Here is an 18,481-nt window from a genome sequence, read left to right as displayed (position 1 = left end):
GTTGTAATGAGTGCGTGTGAGTGCAAACCTAAATGATCTTTGTATCACAGGATATTCAATCTAAGTGCTCAAACAAAGATATTATCCAAACTTCATATATTTCAATCAACAAGTTTTCTCTATACATATATGTATTTGAAGCTCTTGCAACGTATAATTTTGGTTTGCAAAAGGATATTCAATCTTTGTATTCAGCAAGGGATATATGAGTTAACGAATATTGCAATAAAGATTTTATCACACAAGCAAATATCTCATCAAATATTTTCAAAATAAAAACACAGTAGATATTTGAAAATGTTTTTGCAACCAAAATACAAATACCAACTTCTTAAGATATTGCAATGAGTATGCAATACTTAGAAATTTTATATAAGTCTTCTTAGGAGAGACTTATTAACAAAGTCCCCTAAGAATACTTAAGGTTTAGCTTTCAAAATAAGTCAAACAATCGAAAGATGGGAGAGGAAACCAATCAAGACAAACACTCAAAACCAACTTACAAATGATGTAAGCAATATGGGAAGGTAAGATTGAGTGTGTGGAGCTTGGAAATGAGTATTATAGGGTGTTGGTTTTTCAAAGAATTTTCCCTAATCAAAGTGGCTAATTTTTTTTAAATTTTCTCAAATGAACTCATATATATAGGCAAGGGAGAAAATATGACCGTTGGGGACCTATTAGGTATTATTAGAGAAGTTTAATGACGTTTAAGACATTTTAACCCTGTTTAAAAATATTAACTGCGGTAAAAAAATCAGGGCAACCCGAGAGGTCCAATCGACTAGAATTGGTTCGGTCGACCAGGACTCAAATGGCTCGGTCGACCAAGGCTATTTTGAACTGAGTGGTCAGTCGACCGAGGCAGGGCGATTTTTCAAAATTCCGAGGTTCGGTCGACCGGGACCTTTTTGAACTGTATGGTTCGGTCGACCAGACCGCTGGAAATCTTCCCGAGACCTTTCGGTCGACCAGGTAGTTGGAGTACAAAAGTGGTCGGTCGACCGGGAGGTCAAACTGTTGACTCCCAGGTGGTTCGGTCGACCGGGGTCAAATGACATGTAAGGGCTCGATCAACCGGGCCTTGGTCAAAATGTTGACCCAGGGCAGGTTCGGTCGACCAGGCCAAAGTGAACTGTGTTGGCCGGTTGACCGAAAGTGCACCAAATGTGCATTTTGGTCCCGTATTGAACCAGACAAGTCCTATTCAAGTGCCTAACAAACAAATGTGCATAAGTGTGTGTCCTAAGTTCACTTGGTGTCCAATTTGAAGACACCGAGAAAGTTCGGTGTCGGTCGACCGAAGATGCACCCTAAGGTCTTTTGATGGTTCTTTCTCATTCATGGTTCGGTTTGAGCTTACAAAATAAATCATGCATGTGATGTGTGATTATTACAAACCGAATACGTAATTACTATTACAGACCAATATAAATGTATTACAATGAATAGTTTGGTCTTCAAGTTTTTCTTGCTTTGTGCACATCTTGATCTTATCACCCTTAGTTCCTGCACAAAACCTCAAACGCTCATTAGATACAATGAGTATTTGTCATAATCAAAATCGGGCGTGACCAATATGGTCAACATAACATATCTATCCTACTGTCCTTAACATTAATAGTTCCTTCATATGTGACTTCTAATTTGTCCCATATTTCTTTAGTCATTTTACAAGGCATGACCCTATTAAATTCATTAGCATCTAAAGCACAATACAAAGCATTCATAGCACTCGAATTTATTTGAAGCATTTTAAAATTTGAATCGATCATATCCTTTTTCTCTTTTGGAATCTGTTTTCCATCTACTATTTAAGTGGGAAAAAGGTCTCCATCCATGACTACTTTCCATGCTTTCCAATCCATGTGTTGAAGGTAGATTTGCATTCTCTTTTTCCAAAAGGTGTAGTTGTGTCCACAAAAGATTGGTGGATGAGTTGAGGATTGGCCCTCTCCAAAAGGAGCTACTCCTATGTTTGCCATTTAGATTTTTTTATAGCTTCTTGTTAGGAATTTGCTATAACCTGTCTCTGATACCAATTGAAATTAGGATAGCTTCCTAAGAGGGGCGTGAATTGGATTTTCAAAATTATATTTTTTAATACTTTTTTTATATCAACAATCACAACAAGTAAACACAAACTCAAGTCAACCACAACCAATGAAAAAAAATAATCAATATCTTAATCTTTGTATCAATAGCCCTGTATCAAAGTGTAAAGCTTGCTAGATTTATGTAAGCCTTGTGTTATTCCAAACTCACACTTCTTCTTTGTGTTTAGTTTTTAAACAAACTTTCAGATTAATAAGTTTAGGATGATCGACCAACGTAGTCCTTTTCGGTTTCCGCAATCAATGCTGATAAAGCCAAAATGAATTATCCTCTAGTCTATTTAACAAACATACACTCAGAATTTAACAATTGAAAGTATACACGTAGGTTGTAAGTATTGTTGAATAATAAAGAGTAAGGAAGAGAGAGAGGCACAAAGCTTTTACGAGGTTCGACATATACCTAGTCTACGTCTTTGCCTTTGGCAAACCACCAAAGGATTCACTAGATCATTTTCATTGATGGGTGGAACAATACCAATTACAACCACTCCTTCCTTTAGGCTAGAGCCGGCCTCTCCAAACGATATTCCCTCTTTCGTTCCAATGATTCTACAACCTTGAATCACCTATAAACAAGAACCAAGATAGAGAAAAGTTTGTATAGAAAAGATGCTCTGATAAGAGAGTAGGTTAGTACAACATTCAACACAAGAAAACTTCAAAGTAAATCAAATACAAAAGGTGTTGACCCTATGGGTCATACCCTATTTTGATTATGACAAATACTCAGGTATTTAATGATTGCCGAGTTGATGTGCAGATTTATCTTGGTAATATCCTATGATTGCACTCGTACAACAGGAGGAAAACGAAGACCCTGAAGACCCTAGATATAATTTATTTGTTGTAGTTTATATTCAGGTCTGTAATATTTAAGTATGAAAGGTCTGTAATAGTAAATAGAGCTTTGATTGTAATATTTGCATACATCACTTGCATGACTTAATATGTAGGTTCAAAATGAAAATGACCTTAGAAAAACCTTAGGGAACACCGGTTGACCGACACCAGACTTTTTCGATGTCTTCAAAAATTGGACCCCAAGTGACCTCAAGACACTCATCTTTGCACTTGTATGTATTAGGCACTTGAATAGGGTTTGTATGTTTCAAGACAGGACCAAAATGCACACTTGGTGCACTTTCGGTCGACCGAATTAGGCAGTTCATTCTGCCTAGGTCGACCAAACTAAGCCTGGGTCAACAGTTAACCAAGGCCCTCGTCGACCGAACCAGGTAGTTCAAAAAGCCCCGGTCAACAATTTGACCATCTGGTCAACCAAATCATTTTTGCACTCCAACTACCTGGTCGACGAGGGTCCTAGAGAAAAATCCCAACAGTTTTGTTGACCGAACCAGCCAGTTCAAATTGGCTAGATTGACCGAACCTCTAGAAATTGAAAAATTGCCTTCTCCTGGTCGACTGAGCCTTTAGTTCAAAATCTCCCTGGTCGACCGAACCATATAAGACTTGGTCGATCGAAACATTTCTGGTCGACTAGACCTCTCGGGTTGCCCTGATTTTTACTGCAGTTAAATATTTTTTAGACAGGGTTAAAATGCTTTAAACATCATTAAATTTGGCTAATAATACCCAATAGGTCCCCAACAGTCATATTTTCTCCTATGCCTATATGTACGAGATCATTTGTAAAAATGAAGCATGGACTAACCACTTTGATTAGGGGTGAACTCTCTGAAAATCCAAAAGCCTATACTATTCATTTTTTAGCCTCATTCACTCATGCTTACCTTCTATTTGTGTCTATATCATTAGTAAGTGGATTGAGTGTTTGTTTGGAAAGGTTTGCTCTCCTTGTTCTATTTGATTGACACGATTTTATTTAAGAGCAAAATCTAAAGATTCTTAGGGGACTTTGGTTGATAAGTCTATCCTAAGAAGACTTTGATAGATCTTCTAAGCTTGCACCTTCATTGCAAGATCTTGAGAAGATTGTATTTGTTTTTGTTTGCAAAATATTTTCAAAATACCTTCAAATATCTAGTGTGCTTTATCTTGATAAATATTTTAAAGAGATATTTGTTTGTGTGAGAAAAATCTTTGTTGCAATATTCATTGATTCATATTTCTTGAACCTTTTTGCGATCCAAGCATATACTTTAATTGATACTTACATGCTTGAGATACCCTGCTGATTGAAATACTTGAGACTTGACATCTTTGTGTGAACTTATTGGCTGAATATCTTATGATACAAAGATTGCTTGTTTGATACTCTCACGTATGCATTACACTGATAGAAAATACTTTTGAGAGTTGAACCATCTAGACCACATTGAGCTTACATATTAAATCATATTGTGGTGTATGTAAATTGTGCGTATTTGGGTACATATATGCTTTACATGAAAGCACAATCACTGTACCATTTGATTGTAATACACATTTGTTGTATTTCCAGGAATGGGCCTGAAGAGGAAGACTAGCCCTGAAATAGTCCTGGATTGGTTTAGACCCGGTTAGGAAAGCTAGGTGCATCGTCCTATTAAGGCATGTAGGTTGAGGTCAGCCCCGCTAATTGACCTGGTTAAGGTTGAGGTTAGCCCTGTGTTAATTTGACCTAGTTGTAATGGGTGCCACTCCACCCTTAAGTGAGCTATTTGTTGAATCCTCTAGCTTGCAAGTTAGAGGCGGGGACGTAGGCATAGTTGGTCGAACCCCGATAACATATTGTGTGCCTTGTTTATATTTCTACACTTTATCTTCACTGCATATGTATGTTTTGGAGTGAATGATGTGCTTGATTTAAATTTTTGCATATTACATTATTGGCGCATTTGGAATTGCATAGAAGGACCCTAGGTTGTTGTATACGAGTATTTCATTTAAATGTAGAAAAAAAGTTTTAAATTCCAATTCACCCCCCCCTCTTGGGAATACACCAAAGCTAGCAAAAGGATTGAAGCTCAATACTGAATTTAGATCACCAAATATCTTCCAAGTATTGAAAGATTCAGACTTTGAAGGCTCTACTTCAGAGTTTGAATCAGCAGTAACTCAGTAGTTGAAGTAGGAAGAACACAAGAGAGTTTGAGAGCTTTTTGGGAATTTTGATTGCAGGAAAATTTCTTGGTGTAATTTTTTTTTTAAGTTTGGGGCTATTTAAAGAAGTTTAAAGGTAATTCCTTCCCCCCCCCCCCCCCAAGTTTACTTGAAGTAATCCCCAAGTTTTTCAAAAAAGTAGTGCCCAAGAAATCCATTTAAAAAGTCTTCCCGTTGAAATTTTTTAAACAAACATTCGAGTGGCAGTCGTTTGCCATGACTTGGCAGTTGCCCACCATAAAATAAATTTAAAACAATAAGAGTCCCATGCCAAAACCCAGGCAGTCGCCTGACATGACCACCCAGGCACCTGACATGACCACCCAGGCGCCTGGCTATGCTCAAGCAGTTGCTTGGCATCCTACTACCTCTTTGAAAATTATTCATTTAATTTGGGCAGTCGTTGGGCATATGGAGGCAGTCGCTTGGCCCTACTGTTTAAAAAAAAAAAAAACTTTTATCCCTTATTTTCTTTGATTTGAAAAACATACTTTAGTGTTTTACTAAAACTTTATTTCTAAGTTTCTTTTAATTTTATGAGAGCTTCAATTCAGTTTATAGTTGAAGGGTACTTGAAGTACTTACATACAAACATCCTTAAAAACATATTCTTTTGATCTTCAAGTAAGTCCTTGTTCTTCTATCATCTTTGAGCTTCTGATCATCTTTATTTATTGATCTTCTTGAACAATACTTTATCATCGTTTTAAGCTTTGAACTTTCTCTAAGCTTTGCCACTATCTTTAAGCTTTGTCTTCTTTCTAAAAAACTTTCACTTGAAATAAACCATATTAAAAAAATCATGATTTGTTATCATCAAAATAAGAATTGTCAGCCTTGTTAAGCCAACAAAAGGTTTATCACCAAGCGAAAAAAGGTTAGTTGAACTAAATTTTAAAGCAAAGCATATTGAAAATAGGACATTGTTCCTAAGAGGGGGGGTGAATTGGGTTAAAAAGAATTTATGTTATTTTTTTAAAACTTTGTATTACAACAATAAATACAACCCAAACACAATTACAAAATACTTGCAAAATAATCAATCCTAATCAACGACAGTTAATACAAAATAACCAAACACTTGATTTTTGTGATAATAGCCCTTTAGTAATATGCAATGCTTGTTGGATTTGTGTAAGCCCTGTGTGGAAATTCACAATCACACTTCTTTCAAAGGTTCATATTTTAAATAAACCTTCAGTTTCATTGGTTTAGGACGATCAACCAATGTATTCCCTTTAGGTTTCCGCAATCAATGCTAATCAAACCAAAACAATTATCTTTCAGTCTATTTAATACCCAAACACTTAGAATTCAAAAATTTTAAAGCATCCACGCTGTTTGTAAAGTATGCTGAAAAATAAAGAGTAGGGAAGAGGGAGAGGGGAATACAAGGTTTTACAAGGTTTGTCTTACACCAAGCCTATGTCCTCACCTTTAGAAAACCACCAAAGGATTCACTAAGTCAATTCCTTTGCTAGGCGGAACAACACCTATTTACAGCTCTCAAAATAGAGCTGGTTTGTACAATATTCAGCACAAATATACTTCAATGTAATTCAATACAAAGAGATTGAAGCTCAGCTCAATTGAATTTAGATCACCGAATTTATCTTCCGTGTATTGAAATATTTGGACTTTGAAGACTCAAATTCGAAGTTAGGATCAGCAACAATTCAATAATGAAAGCATGATGAGCATAAGAGAGATTTAGAGCTTTAAGAGTTCTTAATTGCTAGAAATTTGTTTGGTGTCTAAAATCATTGTAGTTGGGGCTATTTATAGATGATTAAAAGATAATTCCTTGGCCCCCAAGTTTTCTTGGAGTAAACATCAAGTTTCCAAAAAGAGTAGAGCCTAAGAAAACCATTTAAAAATTTTCCCGTTGAGTTTTTAAAATTCTGTTCAAGTGTCAGTCGCCTACCATAGTCAAAACTCTCACACAAAATATTGGAAGTCACCTACCATGTCATAGGCAGGAGCACCATGTCATAGGCAGGAGCCTGACTTGATCACCCAGGTGCCTAACAGGGCTCAGACAGTCGACTGGGACCTTACTGCCTCCTAGCTTTTATTTCTTTTAATTTTGGCAATCTACTGCCTCTATTGGCAGTTACTTGGCTCTCAGAAAATGGCTTTTCACTTTGAAAACTTCTTTCCTCACTTGATACCTTTATCATTTTGATTTAAAAAACATACTTTAAGGTCTTTCAAAATTTTTTTCTTTGTTTCTTTTTATTTGTAAGAGCTTCAATTCAATTTATATTGAGGTTTACATGATGTACTTTCATAGAGACATCCTTAAGATTCTAAACTTTTGAACTTCATGTAAATCCTTGCTTTGAAATCTTTCATTTATCATATATGATCTTTGAGCTTTCAATCAACTTTCATTCTTCAAGCTTTTATAAAACATGTCCATCATGAGCTTTATTAACCCTTGAGTTTGGCTTTGAAATACTTGAGCTTTACTTGCTTCCTGAAACAGTTCAACTTGAAAACCATATCAAACTTATATTGATTTGTTATCATCAAAATAAGAATTGTAAGCCTTGTTAGGCCAATAATCTTCCCCTTTTTGACGATGACAAATCTAGAGCAAAAATAAAAAAATACTCTTTAAAGTACTGTTCTTTTACAATAGTCATAGCTCCCCCTTTCAATAAGCGTGAATGAAAAATTTAGTAAGCATAAAGTTTTCAAGCATAAAGTAAATTTCTCAAGCATTATTAAGCATAAAGTACTCAAGTATCAGGTAGTCAATCATATTTTTCTTTTCAAGCATTAGGTAGTCAAACATATTTTTCTTTTCGCTCTCTTAAACACTCTCCCCCTTTGGACATCAGTGAAAAAAGGGAATGAGGGTGATCAATCATAAACCATATTTAAGTTTGAACTACAAAGTACTTAAGGCCATCCAGAATATGATACAAGAAAAAATACTAGCTAGTGAAATACATAGAAATATTAAATACTAACACATAAGATAAAGTATCAAAACACCACAAGAATCAAGCATGTAATTTTGAATCATCCTTGGATGCACTCCCATCATCTTTGTCTTCTTGTTCCTTATAATTTTAAGTAGATTCGTCACTAGAAGGAATTGGGCTGATATCCATCGGTGTTGTACTTTTAGAAGAGGGGGCAAATGCTTCTCAATTTATCAACACGCTAAGCAAGGGTGGAGCAGTGAGTTTGCATAGTGGTAACCTTCTCCTAAAGTGTACCAAGATTAGATTGCATCTTATCACTGAAGTTTATATAGTGAGTGTAAAATGGCAGAAACCAGGAAGGAGTATATGAGTTTGGCTGATCTGAAGTAGCTGACATAGAAGGCTGAGAAGGAGGCTCAGGTGTGAGGTGTCGACGACCTTTGTGAAACCAGCCTTGAGTGATTTTCATATAACCCATTCGCTTAAGAATTGTGTCAAAAAATATGTCGCAATGGGTTTTTTGAATGAAGTTGAAAGATGGTGCAAGGATGTTATGATTGGCAAACACCATATTCAATATTCCAACATATGGTAAAATAATGCGAGGAGCGTCAACTTTCATATTAATCCATTTGATAATAAGACTAGGAAGATCCAGCTTTTTCCCTTTTAAAATGCACCATGTGATGAAACAATCTAGAAAGGAAACATGATCATATGAACCGGATCGAGGTAGGATATTATTAGTAATGAGTTTATGCAAAATAATGGTTTGAAGGTTCAACTGTTTATGGATAGGTAGACTTCCAAAATAAGTAGGTTCATCATTCATCACAAGAGGTAAGAATGTCTTTGGGGTAAACCCTTGTGCCATTATCCATTGTTTTTCAACAAATTGAACTTCAAAATCTCTCGGTTTAACACGAAGGATTTTTCCTAAAGATAAGGGATTGAGGTGAATACTCTGTCCTAAGAGGTTAGGTTTTATCCCATCTTCTTGTTTCTCCACGTTCACATAAAAAATCCTTACTAAGTTTCGATAATACCCTTTGACCTGATAGGTGATAAATGTTTACCAACCAATTTCTAATAAAAGCTCTAAAATTTCAAGAAAGTCAGAATAAAAAAATTCAACATCAATCACTTTACCTAGAATTGGTTACGATGAAGTAATTTGATTTCGATAAAGTTGTTTGGCTTGAGGAGTGACTAACCATTTCTTGACTTCATCATCGTTGATGTGTGAGGAGGAGGAAGCACCCTTGTTTGCAACCATTTTTGTTCATGGCAGATTTGCTTGAGATTGGAATCCGAGAAACCCTAGAAATTGGTAATTATGATGTAAGTTTTGAGTTTGGATTATGATTTTAGATGGATTTGGAGGAGAAATAAGCTTGAATAAGAGTAGGAATGAAAGGGTTGAGAGTGAGAGGAGAAGTGACAGGCGCCTAAGGGTTGTTAAAATGAGCCAGAATAAGGTTTTAAACCCTTACCCGCTGCAAGGCAGTCACCTACCACAAAGAGGCAGGTGCCTGGCAACCTAAAAGGCACCAAGTCAGTAGCTTGGTAGTAACCTGAAACTCAGGTGGCAATCTCCTGGCAAGCATATTTTAAAAAAAAACTTCTTCAAACAACTTCTCTAGCATGCATCATTCCTAATTCTCGTACAATAAATTTAAATCGATCCTTAGAGAGTGGTTTTGTGAATATGTCTGCTAATTGATCATTTGTATTAACAAATTCTATAATTATTTCCTCTTTTTGTACGTGATCTCTTAAGAAGTGATGTCTTATGTCAATATGTTTTGTTCTCGAGTGAGATACCAGATTTTTTGAAATATTTATGGCACTTGTGTTGTCGCACCTTATTGGAATTATTTGATATTGAAGTTTGAAATCTCTTAATTGTTGTTTCATATATAATGTTTGAACACAACAACTCCCAGCTGCTATGTATTCAGCTTCAGCTATGGATAATGCCACAAAATTTTGTTTCTTTAAAAACCAAGAGACTAGTGACTGTCCTAGAAGGTGACAAGTCCCACTAGTGCTCTTTCTATCTATTTTACACCCAACATAATCCGCATCTAAATAGCTTATCATTTCAAAATTAGTTCCCTTTGCATACCACAAGCCTAGATCAAGTGTGCCTAGCAAGTACCTAAGTATTTTTTTAACTGCTATTTGATGTGATTCCTTAGGTGTTGATTGAAACGTAGCGTACATGCATACACTAAACATGATGTCGAGTCTACTTGCTCTCAGGTATAATAGGTTTCTTATCATTCTTCGGTAATATTTTGTGTCCACTTGTTTTCCTTTTTCATCTTTGTCAAGGCTTGTTGAGGTGCTCATTGGGGTTCCTATGGGTTTCCTTTCTTCCATAGCAAACTTTTTCAAAATATCCTGAATATATTTAGTTTGATTTATGAATATTCCATTCTTAGCCTGTTTAATTTGTAATCCTAGGAAGTCTTTCAACTCTCCCGTCATACTCATTTCAAATTCTCTTTGCATGAATGCAGCAAATTCTTTACATAAATCGTCATGTGTTGCACCAAATATGATATCATCAACATGAATTTGTACTATTAGCATATTTTTATTTCTAGTTTTTATGAATAGAGTGCTATCTACCTTTCCTCTTGAAAAATCATTTTTGAGTAAAAATTTGCTTAGTCCTTTATACCAAGCTCTAGGAACTTGTTTCAAACCATACAAAGCATTTGTTAACTTGTATACCTGATTGGGATTTTTCTTGTCCTCAAAACCTAGAGATTGTTTAACATAAACTTCTTCATTTAAGAATGCACTTTTTACATCCATTTGATATAGTTTAAAATCCTTATGGGTTGCAAAGGCTAGGAGCATCCTTATTGTTTCCATTCTTGCTATGAAGCCAAAGGTTTCATCATAGTCAATACCTTCTTCTTGATTTTAACATATTGCTCAACTTCATGAAATTTAATGGAACTTCAAATGTGTACGTAAGGTAAAGGCTCTTTCCAAAGAAAACAGTCTGTTATACCATCTCAATGCTTATAGAGATCAATGCACTAGGATTATTTTATAGAAAAATCTGATTTATTTGTAACAAAAAAAAAAAATAGAAATAAAACAGCTATTGGATTACACCATTCCCAATGAGCCAATTTTCAGCTCTTATCTCACTTATATTATCTTTTTGTACTACTACCTAGTTGAGATTTTTCTTTAAATTATTATCATTTATCTCATGTATTGCTAAAAAAAATTTCTCCTTTCTGGGTACCTTATTAGATAGCTACTTTTATAATTTACTAGATTTGAAAAGATATATAATTTTTGAATAATCTCTACCTCATGAAAGACAATTCCACAATTGTTATCTTGTACATAGAGGGTATATTCTAGAAAATATTTTCATCCTTCTTATTTCTAAAGACCCATTTACTTCCTATGATTGAATGTTTTTTGGGTTTAGGTACTTGCTACCATACTTGACTTCTTTCAAACTAATTTAGTTCTTATTGCATAGCCATAATCCAAGAATCATCATTTAAGGCTTCTTCAATGTTCTTGGGTTTACCTTAAGATAAAAATGCATAATGGTTAAATATATTTTTTAATGATGCTATAGTGGTTACCCCTTTTGATGGTTCTCCGAGAATTTGATCTTTTGGATGACTTTTAACATATTTCCACTCTTTTGGTAGTTCTTGGTTTTCTGTGGGGTTTTTATTTGAAATTTCATCATTGTTTTCCTCTTTCATTTCAAGATTTTCTTCTTTTTGTGAGGTATCTTCTCTTTCATCATTCTTAACTTCTTCTGCAGAGTGATTTGATTCATCAAAAGTTAAATGCATGGATTCAACAAAAGTAAGTGTTCTTTTATTATAAACCCTATAGGCTTTACTATTTATAAAATATCCTAAGAAAATGCGTTCATCTGATTTTGCATCAAACTTATCTAAATCATCTTTATTATTGAGGACAAAGCATTTACACCCAAAATATAGGAAAGTAAGCTATGTTGGGTCTTCTACCTTTCCATAGTTCATAACGTGTTTTATCTAGACTTGATCTAATAGATACCCTATTTATAACGTTACAAGTTGTATTTATAGCTTCAGCCCAAAAATACTTAGGTAAATTGTTTTCATTTAACGTGAATCTTGTCATTTCTTGAAGAGCTAATTTTCCTCTCAAGAACTCCATTTTGTTGTGGAGTCCTAGGTGCTGAGAAGGTATAGTTTATACCATGATCATCACAAAATTTATCAACATCTTTGTTTTTGAACTCTCTGCCTTGATTACTCCTAAAATTAGTTACGTTATAGCCTTTTTCATTTTGTAGTTTCTTGCATAGGGTTATTAACATGTTACAAGCTTCATCTTTATTTGCTAAGAAAAATACCCAAGTATATCTTGAATAATCATCTACATCACAAAGGCATATTGTTTGCCTCCTAAACTTTGTCTTCTAGTAGGACCAAATTAGTCTAGGTTCAAGAGTTCTAAGGGTCTGCTGGTTGATATGTACTTCTTCTTTTTGAAGCTTGTCTTGAATTGTTTTCCATTTTGGCATGCATCACAAATCTTATCTTTCATAAATTTTGTATTTTGTAACCCTTTTACTATATTTTTCTTCGATAATTTAGATAATAGGTCCATGCTTGCATGTCCTAATTTCCTATGCCAAAGCCAACTAGTTTCATTCATGGTAGCCAAACATGTCACATTTTGATTAGTTAGGTTATCAAGATTTATACAATATACGTTATTTACCCTATGAGTTGTGAATAAGGTTTCATCATTCTTAGGATTTTGAATAATGCATTTATATTTCTTAAAAATTATTTCAAAACCTTTGTCATTTAATTGACTAATACTCAAAAGATTATGTTTTAAACCATCTACCAACAACACATCATCAATTGTAAGGGAGAGTTCTTTACCTATTTTACCAATGCCAACAATTTTACCTTTGGCATTGTCACTGAAGGTCACGTATTCCCCATCCTTTTGTTTTAGTGTGGTGTACTTTGGTCATATCTCTAGTAATGTGTCTTGAACACCCGCCATCCAAGTACTACTTTTCCCTTGATGGTGTTGTCCTAAAGCACACCTACAATGAAGGATTCTTGGTGTTAGTTTTTGGAACCCAAATTTTCTTAACCTTCTTTGAATTATTTCTAGTTCCATTGTTTACTTTCCATTCACCTTGAACTTTAACATATTTCCATCTGAATGGGCAGTTAAACATCATATGTCCTTTATTCATGCACATGTAGCAAGTAGTACGTGATTAGTACATAATATTGCATATTTATGAACATTTATACGCCATCTTAGTGCACAGAAATAAGTAAATCATCTACGTAATATGCAATTAGAACTTATTGTGTGATTTTTGTGATTTGTAGGTAAATCGCAATAAATAATTGATTAGCCTCGGGTGGAGTATGGATTGGCTGCAAAGACTTGAAGGATTCAAAGTACTAATTTGTGAAGTGAGGAAGGATGGTTGGAAGAATTGAATAACATCCAATAGTGCTTTAATTCGGGTTAATTGAAGTAATGTAGCAGTTTTGTGCAGCTTTAGTAAATTGATCATAACTTTTGACTCAGTTGTCCAATTTATACAAACTTGATTGCATTTCAAAGAAGACTTCAAGACCTACAAATTTACATTTCACGAGAAAGTCCAAATTACAATGTTTAGCCTTCCAAACTTGAGTTAGAAGAAAGGTGATGAGATTAAACAATAGATTTCAACATCACAAGGAGTGCAACTACCATTTTGGTAGGTGAAGGTGTTGTTGGTAGGTGAAGGTGTTTTTGGTAGGTGAAGGTGTGTGTGGTAGGTATAGGAGTGTAACTAATAAATTGTGTTAGGTCTTGGAGTGGAAGTAGTAGTTTTTCAACCTATAAATAAGAGGCTTGTGCTAGCCTTAATGAAGAGGAAGAACCTCATTTTCTTGTATTGAGCAACCTTATTTTCTTGTATTCTCTCTCATTTCCTTGTAAACATTTGGAAGTTTTTAATTTAAGTAATTCTTCTTTTCATTCTAATGGCCAACTAAATTTCAAGTTAGGCTAAGGGTGGAGTCCTACATCTTATTATTGGTAATTCTCATCTCAGTCTTCAAGTATTTTATGTTTAAGATTGGTTAATGTTCAATGATCTTTTTCTAAAAACTTTTGGTTTTGTAAACTTCTTGATTGATTGTAGACAAGTTAAATCTTGACACAACCAATGCTTTTTGTTCTTACATTCTAAAAGTTTGCTAAAATATTTTCATTTGACATTATTCAACAATTTTTGTCAAACCTATGCATTTCAAGCGATATATTTTCCGATCAAGTTCAATAGGTGTATTGATGTTGGTTGAGTTATAAAGATGAGATTTGATTACCAATGATGAGATTAGGATGAAATCTAAAGCCTAACCCTTTAATTAAATTGTTAAAATCAAGTGACAGTTGTATTCATTAAAATTAATCCCCACACCTCTCACTCTGAATTAATTTGTGACGTATGAACTCTTAAACTTACCAATTGAATCCCTGTGGAAATGACCTTGGGACTCCAAGATTTACTATGCTTGACAATGGAATTTTCCTACGCTTGGGAATTGGACAATGATGAACAAAATAAAATGACAAGCATTTTTGGCGCCGTTGCCGGGGATTCAGTTTAAGTTTGAAAAGAAAAGAAGAAGAAGAAGAAGAAGAAGAAGTGCATAATACTATATATCTATATATATATATATGTATATACCATGGCTGGTTTTTCTACCGCCTACTTGTACTAACTATTATATATTTATTTATTTATTCATTTTTGTACATTTATTTGTATTTACGTTTCCTTGTTTTCCATGGACGGTTGTACCGCCTGAACTGTTTATATTAACTTGTAGTAACATTTTCTTTCTTTTGCAGGAACTAATTATTTATTTCATTTTCTTGAATTTTGTTATCATAGTGTATGTCGAGTTGGGTTCGTGATGGAACTAATAGGCTAGTTAGGGAGTGGCCTTCTAGAGTAGTTCAACGTCACTTAGAATTCTTGGAAGAGCCCATCCAAGCACCTCCATCCATAAATTTCCAAAGAGGACCCTCATCCTCTAGAGGACCAATGGCGTTGGAACCACAAAATAACCAAGAACTTCCACATGAGAGGGGATGGAAATGGAGGCCCAATTCATTCTCCCAGGAATGTTCCACCCCAATATGGAGAAGCCAACCCCTTATTTGCTCAAGTTAATCAAGGGGGTGATAACAACCAACCCTTTCGCCAATGTCAAGTTGGGCAGCTGCCTTTCTTTAGAAATCCATGCAATATGCAAGGCCAAGAAAGAATGGGGGCACAACAATTTCAAAATTTTCAAAATTTTCAAAATGCCCCAAATTATCAAAATGTCCCTATTGTTCCCATCATTCAACATGCAAGAACATTAGGAGATTATTTCAATCCTCCAAGGTCTAGTGAGCCCTCTTGTATTCGTTTACCAATGCAAGCTCGCCACTTTGTGTTGAAACCTGAAATGATTAGGATGGTGCCCATATTTCATGGGATGGATTCAGAGTCCCCTTACTTACATCTAAAGGAATTTGAAGAGGTTTGTTCAACTCTTACTAACCCCATTGTCCCTGAAGATATGGTTAAACTTAAGCTTTTCCCTTTTTCTTTAAAGGATAAAGCTAAGTCATGGTTATGTTCCCTTAAACCTCATTCTATTACATCTTGGGAAGAAATACAAAGAGACTTCTTGAAGAAGTTTTTTCCCACACAAAAAACCATTGATTTGACCAAACAAATTCAAAATTTTTCTGAAAAATCGAATGAAGAATTTCATCAAGTGTGGGAACGCTTCAAGGAGCTTCTACAAACCATTCCACATCATGGTCTAGATACTTGGAAAATTGTGAACTTTTTCATGCAAGGACTTTCACCCAAGAATCGCCAGTATATAGACTTGATGTGCAATGGTGAGTTTTTAAACAAATCACCTGAAGATGCATTAGATTACTTTGATGTTTTGGCGGAACGAGCCCAAACTTGGGGCACTCCTCAATCCATTGGAACATCAAGGCACCCTGGTATTTAGAGTGGAGGAGGGATGTACCAACTCAAAGAAAAGGACGATGTGTTAGTTAAGATTGCAAACCTCACAAGGCAAATGGAGGCTTTGTAAATGAAGAAGGTAAATGAGGTTACCACTGGACTTAGATTGGAAAATGTTTGTACAATTTTTGAGACCCAGGAACACTCCACCAGTGAGTGTCCCACCATTCCCTCTCTGAAAGAAGTGATTAGTGGTCAGGCAAGTGTAAATTCGTTGAATCAATTCAAAAGACCCTTCAACAATCCATACTCTGAAACTTACAACAAATGGTGGTCAAATCACCCCAACTTTAGTTGGAGGAATCAAGAGGTGGCTAATCCTTCATTTCCTACTCAAAATTTCAATCACCATGCCCCACCAAATTTTCAAGGGCAGGGAGCCCAATTCCATCAAAGTCAAAGTTCTAAAGGGTATACTCAAAATCATCCTCGAGCATATGCCCCTCTAGGGCAACAAAATGCTCCACCATACCAACCCCCTCATACAAGAAGTCTAGAGGATCAATTGCAACAATTCATAACCCACACGAGTCAATCAATTTCTCAAATCACTCAATCTATTGGGGACATGAAAGCTCAAATTACTAAGTTGAACACTGCTGTTGGGGTACTTCAACAAGAAAAAGGTAAATTTCCTTCCCAACCCCAAGCTAATCCAGTGGGTCAACATAGTATTGCGAGCACTAGTGACTCTGAGGTGACTATGGAGCATGCTAAATCCATTACCCTTAGAAGTGGTAAGAAAGTTGAAACAAAAATTTCACAAAAAGAGATTTCAAAAGGAAATGATGAAGGCTCTTCAAGCAATGTTTTCAAAGAGCCTATTCATGAATCTAAGAGTAATGAGGTGATGCAAGAGCCCCAAGAGATTGAGGGTGAGAAAGTTGTTGCAAAAGATCCAATAGTCATTCCATACCCACAAAGACTCAAGGCTCCTCAAAAGGGAAGGTGTAATGTTGAAATGCTTGAATTGTTCCAACAAGTGAAGGTGAATATACCTCTGCTTGATGCCATAAAGCAAGTACCTGCATATGCTAAATTTTTAAAGGATCTGTGCACTGTGAAGCGAAAGCATAATGTGCATAGCAAAGTCCTTTTGGCTGAACAAGTGAGCTCAATCCTGAATGCAACTACACCTCCCAAATACAAAGACCCTAGGAGCCCGACCATTTCCATAGTGATAGGGGAATTCAAATTAGAGCGTGCCTTGCTTGATTTGGGGGCGAGTGTGAATCTTCTCCCCTACTCTGTCTATGAACAACTTGGGTTGGGAGAGTTGAAGCCAACAAAGATGACCTTAGAACTGGCAGATAGAAGTATTAGGATCCCTAAGGGAGTCGTGGAGGATGTGTTAGTACAAGTGGATCAATTCTTTTACCCTATTGATTTTGTGGTACTGGATACTCAACAAGTGGTGAACAAAAATTCCAACATTCCTATTATCCTTGGTAGACCATTCCTTACTATGAGCAATGCTAACATCCAATGTAGGAATGGTTTAATGAAAATCTCATTTGGGAACATGACTGCTGAACATAACATCTTTAATTTCATGAAGCAAGTTGGGGATGATGATGATGTGTTTGAAGCTAATAGCATTGATGCTATTTTGCAGGAACACTTGGATGCCTTCTCTTGTGAAGACCCTCTTCAAGCATGCCTGGTAAATGTTGTGGAGGATGACTGTGTTGAGAACCCCAAAACGGAGCACTTCCGCTCTCTTCTCAATATAGTTGAGGTCTTTGAAGTTCATGGTTGGACTCCTAGATTTGAGGAGTTAACTCCTTCTGAGACTAAAATTTTACCATCTCATGTCCTATTGAATTCATATGCGTCTAGTGCACAATACAAGACATTTATGGCATTTGAATTTATTTGTTGCATTTTGTAATCTATATCGGTCATATCCTTTTTCTCTTTAAGAATTTTTTTTCCATCCCCTATTTTTACAGGAATTAGATCTCCATCTGTGACAACTTCCCAAGCTTTTTAATCCATATGTTGAAGATAGATTTGCATTCATTTTTTCCAAAAAGTATAGTTATGTCCAGAAAAGATTGGTGGTCGGGTTGAGGATTGGCCCTCTCTGAAGGGAGCTACTTCTATGTGTGTCATTCAAATTTTTTATACCTTCTTGTTTAGATTTACTATAACTAGGCTATGATACCAATTGAAAATAGGATATTGTTCCTAAGCGGGGAGTGAATTGGGTTAAAAAAAATTTATGTTCTTTTTTTTTAAAACTTTTGTAT

At 35.4% G+C, this 18,481-nt stretch overlaps 1 protein-coding gene across 1 annotated transcript; it reads left to right on the top strand.

The window, feature by feature from the left end:
• The first annotated feature begins 16,797 nt into the window (after positions 1-16,797).
• Positions 16,798-18,120, top strand: LOC131147575 (uncharacterized). Its single transcript, XM_058097068.1, has one exon. The coding sequence runs from the start codon at positions 16,798-16,800 to the stop codon at positions 18,118-18,120; it is 1,323 nt and encodes a 440-aa protein (XP_057953051.1).
• The last annotated feature ends 361 nt before the right edge of the window (positions 18,121-18,481 follow it).

The sequence above is a fragment of the Malania oleifera genome, chromosome 1 (genome assembly GCF_029873635.1).
Source record: "Malania oleifera isolate guangnan ecotype guangnan chromosome 1, ASM2987363v1, whole genome shotgun sequence".
NCBI lineage: Eukaryota > Viridiplantae > Streptophyta > Magnoliopsida > Santalales > Ximeniaceae > Malania > Malania oleifera.
The sequence above is the reverse complement of the archived record's forward strand: the minus strand, read 5'-3'. Positions and strand labels throughout refer to the sequence as shown.

Bases quoted from the DNA above. Each gene is read 5' to 3' on its own strand.
- LOC131147575 (XM_058097068.1), top strand. From the start codon at position 16,798: ATGAAAGCTCAAATTACTAAGTTGAACACTGCTGTTGGGGTACTTCAA.